The sequence below is a fragment of the Chanos chanos genome, chromosome 14 (genome assembly GCF_902362185.1).
Source record: "Chanos chanos chromosome 14, fChaCha1.1, whole genome shotgun sequence".
Taxonomy (NCBI): Eukaryota; Metazoa; Chordata; class Actinopteri; order Gonorynchiformes; family Chanidae; genus Chanos; species Chanos chanos.
Window position 1 is genome coordinate 9963711 of NC_044508.1, and position 13112 is coordinate 9976822.

The 13112-nt window shown below is 39.5% G+C and overlaps 1 protein-coding gene across 1 annotated transcript in view; it reads right to left on the reverse strand.

Annotated features, from left to right (window-relative positions):
- Positions 1-12386, reverse strand: part of col27a1b (collagen, type XXVII, alpha 1b) — a 70964-nt gene extending 58578 nt beyond the window's left edge. The window contains exons 1-4 of the mRNA XM_030791962.1: positions 12334-12386; positions 9744-9814; positions 4496-5730; positions 1376-1429 (exon numbers count right to left, since the gene is read on the reverse strand). Of these exons, the coding sequence (XP_030647822.1) occupies positions 1376-1429; positions 4496-5730; positions 9744-9814; positions 12334-12386 (1413 nt within the window). The remainder of the gene's footprint in view (positions 1-1375; positions 1430-4495; positions 5731-9743; positions 9815-12333) is intronic.
- Between the last annotated feature and the right edge of the window lie 726 nt (positions 12387-13112).

Consider the following 13112-nt stretch of genomic DNA (forward strand, 5'->3'; position numbering starts at 1 on the left):
AACTCAGTTTATTCGCTTTCTGCTTGTCTATTAATAACAACAGGGAGCATCACTCCAAAAGGGCATGGCTTCAGGTCTGGGCGGAGATTATGTAAAGTTTGGAGCTTACTTATCAGAATAAATCTCAATATCCATAAGCCTTTTAGACGTTTAGTTTAGTTTTTCCTAATACTTTCATTTATTACTTATTTTCTATTTCTGTTTTAAATAATTAGTAATAGTGTTTTATCACTCTTTATAAAGCATTATCACAAGTTTTAAACCCACTATTTGTAGTCTGTTACTAGCAACATGTCATGTGCCTGTAAGTCTATATTCCAACAGATGTAAATTGACTAATACAGAGATGATAATAAGCATCATTAGCGGTTATGGCTGTTAACAGACAGTCTTACATTGTCTCAAAACAGCTTCATAATGTATTACGCATCCAGGCTTTGAGTAAAGTGCTACAATTTGAGAAATCTGGCAGATAAGTGGGTGAAAACAATTGGAGAAGAAGCCAAGATGACTCCAAGAGAGCCCTTGGTGTTGTTCTCAATTCATTGTGACTCTGGCTAATCAGCTTCTCTTTTTCTCTCTCCCTCTCTCTCTGTCTGTCTGGCTCTCTCTCTGGCTCTCCCTCTCTCTCTGTCTCTCTCACATATACACACACACACAAACACACACACACACAAACACAAACACACACACACAAACACACACACACACACACACACACAAAGACACCTTCTTTAAATCTCCAGCAGATATACAAAGAGCTTCACCAGAGCAAGCAGAAAATAAACACTTAAATCAGTAACATTTTCTGTCTGGTTTTGTCATGCTTACAAAACACAATTTGTCACGTAATCTTGACCTAATTCTCTAACTTAAGCCCCAAGAACAGAGACTAAAGCTAGAGGGACACAGAATGGTCCTAAAAGATTCACTATACACAGTCTTTTGATGTTGTCTCCAAACCAACACTCAGTTTAACAACAAGGACAAGTGTAAAATGTTACAGGACATCTTTTACATAGTGCTGGCAAAGAACAAGAGCACAGTGCAACAACAGTGAGAAATATGAAGTGTATTTGGCAGAAAATTGCCATTAAAGTTATCATGTAATTTCTGCTTTTAATGCCTCTTTTGTTCTAAATGAGACAGGCAGAAAGGTCAAGTTGTGGAGGGATTTCCACCAAAAGAAAAGACTGCATGTGTGGTTTTCATTTTCCCCCCTTTAAAAAAAAACAATCATAATAATCCATAATTCCTTTAAACCAATAAAATCTTGGGTTGGAAAAATAAGAACAAAAACATTCAGTAACTGTTGAGACCCAGGACTGGCAAATACAGACAGAAGTGGATCATAGAGGATTTGATTAACACTTACCCGTGGCCCTCGTTTCCCTGGTAACCCTGGCTTGCCAGGAGGTCCTGGAGGTCCCTGTAAAAGAAAAAAAAGAGAGAGAGAGAAAAAGTGAGACCATTAAGTGTTGAATATTTACCTGCTGACTTGAAACGGACACTTCAGCAGGGAATGCTGTAATCCCTCTACTGAACTTGAAGCCAGTGAACTATGATCAGCTCCTTAAGAAAGTCAGGAATCTCCTGTAAATCTTAGTAGTACAAAACTACAACTACATACAAAACACATGGATACATCAATATTTCAGTGACAAGTGCATTACTGAGAACTAAAGAAAGAGAATATTTGAAACAGGAAAGCCCCTTCGCACATGTGCATAACACACTGCTGGTTAAAAAGGGAACAGAATGGTGGAATTCTTCTTTGATTAAGACATTAGCAGATTTAATATTGTATTGTAAAGCCAAATCAGGACTTCAACTGTAACCAGTAACTTGAAACTAAAGTTAAATAGAAGTCTGGAGCATTTTACTGGCACAGTTCACTGAGCTGGCACAGGCTGTAGGCACTGTTGTTAATTAAGTACATCTATTAGCTTTAAACCAATTACACAGATGAATTAGCTGAGCTCTGAGGGTCACATTTAACAAGAGGTCGGCATCAAAAACCAAACATCTCTTTAATTCTGAATGGTTGTGATTTTCATTTCCTTAAAAGAAAAAAAATATGATAATGATAGAAACAGGAAAGTAATCAACAGAGGCTTGAAAACCCATGAACAGTAGAAAACGTCCAGCCTGTGCCAGCAATGTAGTGACATTAAGTTTTATGATTACTGGATAGTTTATGTATTATTATTATGTTGTTAAAATGTAGGGAAAAAAACATTGAGGAGGAGTATTCATTTAGGTCCCATTCATCTTGTCTAAAATTTATATCTGTATCCAGCTGTAATCCAGAACATTATCTGGCACCATTGCTCAGCACCTGTAGCAGTGAACAGAGTTCTCAGTATCAAAATGCAAAGAACATGGAATGTTAACAGATTTTTGTGCAATTCCAACTAATTTTCCATAACGGGCCACACCATATGCATTTTTGACTTCTGACACTATGATGCTTAAGACCACAGTGAATAGAATCATATTGCAATTGTATATGTCTATGAAAACAAGTAGAGATTAGAACATAAAAATAACCACGAAGACTAAAATCTCAAGGTTAAAACTTTCAGTCTAATGGTAAAAGAGCCTGAAATTCACTGCCTAAGTATTCCAAAACTGAGTTTTAAAGAAAGAGAAGCTTTTGAGCCCCTTATAGTTCCACGTGGCTGATTTCCTCCCTGAAGTTAGAGCAGGGGCATTAGGAGATCTCTGCGCCTCCTTAAAAGAATGTGGAGATTAGGTGAGGAGGAAGTCAGGCCTACAGTAGCTGCTCCTTGAGGGAATCTATTTCTCCAGTGTCCTGAATACTATCTGTGGGACTTAAATCCGGAGGGAACATCTGTTTGCTCTCTGATGTGGTCTTAGTCGCAATGACAGGAAGAAGAAATCAAAAACAGAAGCAGAAGCTTGTATATTACAGAGTTCTCTGATGGATCACCACTGTATGACTGCATATGACTACCTTACTGACACTGTCCATCCCAGACGAGAATTTCCTTTCTTTTAATGACAGAGAACTGTCATGCTGGCACCGCATTTCATATGAAAACCTCAATCTATGAGAGCAAGTGAACGGTAATGGTCTTGAACATTAGGCGGTTTTTCTAGAATCTGCCATGTCTCCACACCATCTGAGTATGAGCTAACTATTTAACAGTGGAAAACAAGGGTAAGCACCCTCGCACAAGCCTTGCCCTTTCAAAGCGTTATATAAACTGGGCTTACAACCAAGCCCACCACATGTTCAGAAGAACCAGTGACACCATTCAGTTTAATTATTCGTCATTCTTTACAGCAGCATTGAGTGTTTTAGTAAGAACAATGTTTACTGTATGGAAAAAAAAAAAAATAGGACCGGGAACTTTTTCAAAGTAAAAATCAGAGCTCCAATGAGAGCGCTAATAGGGTAAGGTAAGATAAAGGCATTCAAACATATGGTCATGGCCAATAATTCACATTTCACAGGTTCTTGAAAAATAAGCAAAGCACTACATATGCCATCTGGTTGCCATAAGACACTGCTTTGAATAGGAAAAAATTATCAACATGCCATGGACAGTCAACGGTCTGTTGCAAGTTGATTTGAGCTTGTCAGAGTTTTGAAACCTGTTTCAACACTGTAGATATGTTTGAAAAGGTCACCCAGATTGCAAGAGTAATTCTCAAAAAGACAACATCAGCTGTTAAATCAAGAGATTTTGCCCATGCAAGTAGAGAAAGCATACTATTTTGGAAGATGGTACACCAGAAGAATTTGTAAATCGCTGTTGACTGGTTGTTTTAAACGAGTCACTATGATATGGTACTTTCCAAAGCAGAATCGTTTGTGGCTGGCAAATTAGCATAACATAGCTAAATGTTATGGCCCACACAGCTGCTGTAAACAATGATGCCTCTTTGTTTTGGACTCAGTCACTAAAATATGAGATAGTCCAGATTTTGAGGGTTAGGTGGTTACTGGCTTAGCTTTAATCCTCTGTTAACTCATTTTCTCTTAAGTTTTACCTTTGACCTAACCTTAAAATTGTTTCGTTGTCCCTGAGTTCACATATTCACTCAGAAAAATCTATCGCCCAGACGACAACCCCTCAACTCAGACACAAGACTGACCGCAAACTTTTACGTGCCAAACTATGTGCCAGAGTGCTAAAAAGGAACATCACATCAGCAAGCATTAGTACCAGGGTAGGAGTTGTGTATGACCAGCTCTATGAAATATTGCTCTGCATGTATAACATGGAGGTGGAGCACAGACTACAGGCGGAACAAAACATGTTTGACAGCCAACATATCCTGAAGAAAATATGACCCTGCTGTGAAACTGTAGAGTTAAACACATACAATAGCTCTGGATCTTATTGGAAACAGGTTAAGAGCTGCTCTTTCACATGTGGCATTGATGAATTGAGACACGTTTTGAGTCTGAGTTATCAAAGAAACACACATCTTATCATTCTTATTTCCTTGCACTGGATCTTACCGGTGGTCCTGGTTCTCCTTTAAGTCCAGGTGGTCCTGTCAGGAGGGAGAATTGTGTCGGTTCCACGTCAAAAGTTTGGAAACCATCTGTGGCTGCTGGGGTGACAGGCGCAGAAGAAGTGGGTTTGGCATAGCGGAGGGTGGTCACCATTGGCTCAGGTCTCCGTGCAGCTAGCGTGGTCAGCTGCTTCTTGGGAAAGAGGGATGAGCTCTTCTTTGCTGGTTTGGTGGTGGCAGCCACACTTTTCCCTTTCGATTTCTGAGTTTTAGCACCAAGCTCCTCTGTGCTCTTTTTGTGGCTGCTCTGCTTGGTTGGCTTGGGAAACATTTGCAATCCACCTGTCCTGAGGGGTGATGTGACGGTTTGTGTTTCGGTCTGCACTGGGACCTGAAGAGTAGGCTGGGCTATCCTTGGGGCAACTGTGCCAAGCACAGGAAGGGACACAAAGTCTGCCTGTGATGTTATCAAAAGAGATGTATTCCGCCCTCTGTGGCCATTAATCTTACTGCTGGTCCTGTCTTGTGTGAAGCTTTGACTGGGTCTAAAACCATTGTTAATAAATTCAGTTACACCAAACGGAAAAGTATGGGGGTCTGTGGGTAATAGGGGTAGGAGGGGTGGAAGGTTTGGTCGATAGGTGTCAGCTTCCCTGCACTGTTTTTTAATGTACTTACAATAATTATGAGCTGCCTTAGCAGAGGGGTGTATATCCAATTGACAGATGGCTCCTTCAAATTGCACAGAGTTCTGGCTCATTTTGCCTAAAAGAAAGGAGCCATCCAGATCTAGAGTTTCCTCATTTTTAAAATGCAAATTTGCATGTACGCTTGTCTTCCCACAAGAAGTATATAATGTAACCCTTTGGGCTTGGACGTCCATGGCCAGGTTATGCCACTGGCCATTGTGAACATCATAATTAAAATATACAGAGTTCTTTTGCCCTACATACACCACAATTTTTCCCGGGATGAACTGCACCCCAAGCTGCAGTCTCTTCTTCTTTGACACAACAGTGAAGAGAAATGCATTGTTAATGCGATGCGAACACACGCTGAATATAAGGGAGAACTCTGTGCCCAGTGTTAGTGGGACAACAGACCTAACCGGCGCCTCAATCCGTGCTTGTTGCGTGAGAATGACTCCCGATTTGAATGGGATGACTCCTCGGGGTACAGAACGCGTACCTGAGGACAGCCTCTTTCCCAGCAGGCCCAGCTTCTGCAGAATATCCACATCTGTAAAAAGGCAAAGCAGACAACACGTCACACAACAGAAATGTACGATACAGATCAGTTTCCCTGCTCCAAGACTTTTCTTTAGCTAACTAGCGACTGTTCATCTATCAGGCTAACTGGCAGCGCACCTACAGCATACTAACACATCACTCTAATCTAGTATCATATCTTTCACCATAAAATAAGGTATTGTGGCATCATTTCAAACCATAAAGAGGAAGAGACTCATGTATCATCTCATTTTGACAGTGTTACAATCTGATAACACACTTGAATCATTGAATTCACTAATATAAGGCCAAATAATTAATAGAACCATATGCAAACCAGGTGCAGCATGGACAATATATTCCATCATTGTGGTACTTCAACATATCACACAAGATGTCCACGTAGTGGGCAAATGTATGTTTTTGACAAAAGAACCATCTGTGAGGTGATGTATGGGTACTGTGAGAGCGAGGCCATGTGAAGTGAATATTTAGGAAGAACTTCAAAGATATGAGGAACTTTGGTTTGCTCCCTCTGCAGCATAATCATATCATCATTTTTTATGAGCCTGTAATAAAACAGGTCAAAAGTAGTCAGTCCAAGGAGAAATCCCACATGTCTTACAACCCTGCTGAATTTAAACAGCCACTAAGTGCTTTATACTTCAGTGTCAGACAATCTAGGTCAAGTCATTCTGCTGATGTTGCTTTTTTGGGATAGCTTATGGATGGTGACCAAAAAAAAACCCCTCTCAACTTTTTGCCAAAATCGAAACAAAAAAGTCATGGTGGAAAATCTGAGGTAGGCATATAGGCATATGAGGCAACTACTGGTTATGAACTATCTACATACAATAATTAATAAAGGAAAACGTTCGTTCATTAATGGTGTTTCAAGTCCACAGGTGCCAGATCTAAATCAAAAGCAACAGAGAAGCCTATGCCTAAATGGAAAGCACATGGCAAAATCATCCCAACAGACAGGCCATCTATCTCCTATGGGGTTACCTCATGCATCAATGTCTGACTTCAACCAGCAGGGGATGGAGAAGGGATTATGTAACAGCAATGGATGTTAGCCTTTGTCTGAAGAAGCCCTCTGAAAGAGGCAAAATGATTCCCCAGAGGAGACAGTAATCAAGACTATAAAAATAAAATGACTGATATGCTGACTGTATGGAAATGAGACCATTAATGTGGCACTAAAATACAAGGCTTGGACAAAAAAGCCTTCCATTCATAAACTCAACAGCAGTCTCAAGTAGTGAAGAAACAGAACTGTGAAATTGCCAAAAGGGAAGAATAGTGACAATGTGTTGCTTGAAGATCATCTTCCTGACATAGAAAACAACACCTGACAGACATTTAAGAAATTAAATGATCCACATAACCAAATAAGTCGGACATGATGCCGGACAAAAGTTTTGGTTGTAAGTTACGCCTCATCAAATTCCAGTGCACCATGACAATAGGGCCAAAAATACTACATTACACTTTGTGCCAAGACTACTGAATCACAGACCATCTGAAATAAGGTTAAAGATAATTTTGTGCACTGTTCCTGTTCAAGACACTGGGCTTCCATAGACACTTGACAACAGATGCAGTTACAAAGCAACTGCTGGGTGTACCTGATCCCGAGTACCTGATCTCCCAAAGTCAGGTTGTACCAATTCAGTAAAAAAAAAAAAAAAAAAAAAAGTTAAAAAAAAAAAAAAGGAAAGTCTGGTAATTGATTTTGTTATTAAAGCAAGACTTTCTTTGCCTTGAAATATAATGACAAGTTAAAATGGGGTGCCACAACTTGAAGTTGCTTATTCAGCCACTGCAAAACTATACGGAGTGTTGCCAGACGTTCTCTGGCTTTTGCTCACAAAGACAGTCTGATTGTAAGTCATGCAGGGAATACCCTGAACCCTCAAAACTTGGAAGGGGACAGCGTGCTCTGTGGACTATGCTCCCACACATGGAAAAAACATCAAACTCACAGACACAGAACAAAAGCATCTTTCATGGGCTCAAACTTGCTTTAAATATGACAGCTTTGAGCAGTCATTTTTTATTTTGATGGTACTCTGCACATGGCACATGTGAAAATCCATAGAATTTTTGAAAATTAACAGTATTTCTCGTTATTCTGATGATTAATAAGAATAAATAACTAGACAATGTGTACAGAGTAGACATGGCAAGGACAGGTCATCTAGGGGTGGTTTGAAGTCCAGCCGATACAATGCTTAGCTAAAACAAACCGTAGCATGTCTGTCTTTGACAACGTCGACCTTCGACATTTAATCATTATGTCTCTCTATATATATACTGGCTATCTCGGTTCAATTCGAATGTCAGTTTCAATAATTACCGTGAAAGATCCCATCTGAGGATGAACTAAGGATTGTCTTTTCATTGGACAAAGTCCATGTCAACTGTCAATATAAGTTTATTAATTATGACTTGAAGCCTTTGTTGAGTGAAATGCAGATGTACCAAATGAAACCTTCATTTGTTATACTCATCTTTTACAAAACCAATATCTGTTTTGGATTTAATGAAAAGTGGTGACACCTGAGATGCAGAGACACTTATCTTTTTGTGGAAGAATAAACAACATACAACTTTCAAACTGTTTTGCTCTAGTCAAAAGCATGCAGTGATACATGAGGGAAAAATAGAAAACACCTGAAAACGATTTAAAAACTCTGCGTGTTCATGACTAAACACCACTTTCCTTCCAGAAACCATTTTACAAGTGAACCGACACTTTCTTTCAACAGCGTGGCCTGTGTTTAATTTCTGTGGAGTCACCCACTATCCTACTTTCCCATCAAGCCAAAATCAAAGACGTAACATATCCATGCTGAGGTGAGACCTCTTTGACAATCTGAGCAAAATAAATATACATTGGCCAAACCTATCATAAAGATCTGAAATTCCTCAATAAATCAAACAGCCACTAACGCTGCCAAAGAAAGAGCACGCATTAGAAAAAAGTCTCGGTGTTGGTTGTCTCTGCCAGTCACTACCTGGAAGACTTTGATGAACATGAAATTGGCCTCTGTACTGAAATCATTCCAATCCTGTCAGTCGAGTTATTATACATACAACATTTCACTGCTTGATGCCATAAACCTGTGTTGACAAACCAGGCTACTGGAGATTTACCCTCCTGCAGCATTTTGCTCTCTTGTCAATGTAATCCACCTGCCTCAACTAATGAAAGTCTCTAGGAACATCTGAATATAAGAAACAGGTGTGTTAGATAGGAGCTGGAACAAATTCATGTGGGTCGGCAGTATTCCAGCCAAATTCCTGCTGTGAATCGGTTTGGCGGCGTACCCTCCTCTTGTCAATTCAATTACATTCTTTACATGAAAGAATGATTAAGGTGCCACCAAGATATTGTACTACTGTGCATGGTACCAATAAGAGTAGTAATAAGAAAAGGGAATTGTTAAACCTGTCCCTGTCTGAGACATCTGAGCATTAGAGGGCTGTGAAAAACCTCTATAAATGCCAGTAGTACATTTATAGAGAGCTTTGGCTACAGGGCATATATTTTGCTTTGCATTTGTCCTCTGCTTGAAAACCAAGAAGAAGAAAAAAAAATCATGAAAATACTGCTGTTGTTGAAAATGATCACACTGCCTAATACATGACACCACATTACTTTCTTAACGTGAAAAACATGAGCACTTCAATAAAACAAACACTCCTTGAGCAGCTAAGAGACAACATCTATTGGCATGCTGCCAGTACTCTCTGAGGCATGACAAAGCAGGAGGACATTTTCTTTGATATTTTCAGAGAGTCTCTGGCAAAGTCTTGTTTCCCACACATTAAAACATACTGACTGTGCATCCCAAGAAATCTGCTGATACAGTTCTATATCGGTCAGATCAAGTGCTTCATGTACTACATGTGCACTTAACATTTTTTTTTCTTTTTGTTTACATCAAAATTGAAAATTTGTATTCCCTGCTTGCACATTCTTATTTTAAAAATAAGCATTTCAAACTAGCTTACCTTCAGTTTCTGCCTGAGCAAGTCCCAGATAGCAAGCACAGTAGAGGATAGCGCAGAAAAATAAAACTCTCCTGGAAAAAAATAAGAAGTTAGAATTATTTACTGTTCTGCTTGACCCAGTGAACACATGGCTTTAATGTTCAAACAAGATGTGGATTCACTATCTAATCTCTTGGTATTAACAAGGCTTTACAAATGAAAGTTGGAAACAGGTATCATCCATCCCGTCATAGCTGTACAAAACCCTCTCATATAATGCTCTCTAAAGCTGTCATGAGGTATGTAAGAGTTTTCATAGCTATCACTCATATATACATATATCCTTTGATTTTCCTCATAACCTCATAAGGTTGTGGCTTGAAATATGAAAATGCATACGGAGTCGTTGAGTTTAATCTCTACTGGTTTAGGCACAATGAATCCACCAAACTTGAAAAATAAAATGCATCAGGGCTCCAAATCATAAATTGTGATCATAGCTTTAATACATTCAAATAAATTAAATCATTTGTAATTAGTCTAAGGAATTAAAAGGGTATGAATATGATTTTTTTTTTGTTAAAACCAGTCAGAGTTTAACATGATAGAACATTAAAAGCATACATTCTCTGCCATTAGTTCACTGTGCTGTGCGAGATGTTGAAGTTGTTGTGATCCTGTATTCACGGAAGCAACACTTCTAGAGGTAAGCAGCTATTTAAACCCCCGCTAAAAAGCTTTTGGGGTCAGTTCTAGTGGGGGAGAGACCTGGGACTACTCAGCTTGACCTACGACAAACAATTGCAAAAACCATTGGCAGTATATAAATCTGAATACCATGACTATTCACAGCCCCGCTCATGACTCAAATGGTCTCTGATTTGGTAACACAAGGAGGCAGTAGCAGCAACACTTCTAAAAGCCTGAACAGCTGTTTCTGCTCATTTAGCGTTCCAGCTCTTATCAGCAGCCTGGAATCCTAAACCTTGGGAAGGCTAGAGTCCGTTGATGAGGGCTTCCTCCCACAATGCTCAAGAGGAAGACACCCAAGAACTTACTCAACTAATCATCAATGGAGCGTAAGGTGACAAAGCTGCTTTGGAACAATGGCACTGTTCAAAGCAAATTAAAACCTTGTAGCAAAACTGCTTGAAGAAACTCAGTTCCCTCTGATAGACAGTTCATCTCTGAACAGTAAACTCATAAGCAATGACTGTGCTGGCAAAATTAAAACTAGTTGTTTGTTTATTCACTTACTTCTTCAAAACAGTAAGTGATCTCCTCTGCACGACAAACTTATATAACCATTATGTAAAATAACAGACTTTTCCCCTCCTGTGTGATTTCAAGACCAATTTCTGGACATAGAACATACAGAGATGTGGAGAATGTTTCGTTCTTGAAAATTTACAGCGTGTAATTTTGATGGCGGTCATCATTTTGTCAGAGTGTCCAAAAAAACTGAAAGATTCCGCCCTAACCCTGCCTTAACTCCTCCCCTCCTACTTGCACCCACACAAGCCAGAGATAACGAAACACGCACACGAAAACTGGAGACCGTTACAGAAGAACTGCCAAGAGTGGTTGGTTTTTAACTCAGAGTAATTTTGATCTTTCATTAATCAAATGGATCTGTGACTCCCATGCAAGGCACTTCAATAGCATCTTTCGACATAAGTTAAAGTACTGCAGAAATTCCTTAGTTTGTTTAACAGTTACTAACAGGACATCTAAGCCAGATTCTGTTCCACTCTTGTAATGCTGAAGCAGACTTATCTCATAGATATGTAATACAAACTACTCCAATCTAGCTACATTCTTCACGAAGCAGAAAGGATGTAGCTACTCAGTTGCAAGCATGGTGTCTGGAAACTGGTGTTTGGAAACACATGTTCAGTGCGTTGTTATTTTTGGAGCATGCTGTATTCTATATTTTTGTTAACAGCAATAGGTGTATCGGCGGCTTAGTTGTCACTTCGGACATTTCAAAACACTGGCATAAACTCTGTCCAAATACGGGCTTTAGTAAAGTCATCAGTCAGTGTCTTCGTGGGAGGCTAAATCGGTTAAAGGCTATGAATGATGTTGATTGTTGCAGTCGTTACATCGAGCAGTAAGAATCACTTAGGCTATACGCAAATAATTAAGTGACCCAGAAACAGGCCACATGTTATCTCTCAACTTGAGCTGACGACATGACAGCATACTGAGTGGTTTCCCAAGTTGTATCTTAGGTCGAAAGTATATAAGTTTTTTTTTATCGACGAATCTCACAACCCACAAGTGAAATGCATAGACTAAGTATAGGCTATTGACAAACGCTGTCTATACTTGAAAGTCGAGCCGAAAACAGGCAACAAATGCTAACTTCGTGTTAGTTGTGTAAAGAACATCGTTTGGAGGAGTCATTCATTCATTTGAAACAGAAGTTTCCTCCTTTTGTTGCAGAGTTAACTGTTGGCAAGTCGTGTAAGAAAGCCTTACTGTGTCATCGTACTTGACAAACAGATGGTTCATTCATTTTACCTGTAAAAAGGCCGATTAGGCTATATATTCAGGACCTATCATATGACGTGAAAGGAACCAATTCGTTTATATAAATTTTACTCACCCCCCGACTCCAGCTGGTTTGAGTTTGGAGTTCGGGGCATTGTCCGGCTCCATCGCGGTTACTTCATTCTTCCTTGAGAGTGTCTACTACAGTCAAGACATGACAGAATTATGCGAATAAATTCCATTCCAGATGATACCTATATGTTCTGTCAACGTCTCAGGCCAAATATTTAATATGTTAATACTCCTTCAGTGCCGAAGCAAGTTTCTCCCTCTGATTATGACCAGTAAGCCGCAACGCACAGAGCTCCATCTGAAAGTAGGACGTGCATACGATGTACCCAGTATATTAAAATTTCAAGAAAGATGTCCATCTTGGTTCAAGCATGACTCTATAAAATGAAAGACAAGTGCCTTCCACGCCAACGTAGAAAACTAAACTAAAAGAGAAGAACTGCAAGGGAAATTTCGGGACCTGAGTAACACACCTCCCTCTGTCGCCCTCAGCTGACTTTGCAGGAAAGCGTTGCAGAGCGTTTGTGTGTGTTTTAGTGAGTATAGGCACGGTTCATTCGAAGGTGTGTCTTTCGCATGTAACCATTCAACTTTCTCTTTCGAGTGTCTTTAGACCGGTGGGTGGAGGAGGTCACCTCTCCACAATGGTAGCAGAGCAGCACAGTTATGAAAAATATTAATTATGATGTCCCTGTTTATTTTGTTCAAGGCCGATTCAAAGGTGGTTAAATTAAGTTAAATTAAGAAAGAGACGAAAAAAAAAAATTCATCAGTGCACATTGTCATGAAACATCTTGTTCTTCAAAGCGTTTTTTGCAGACA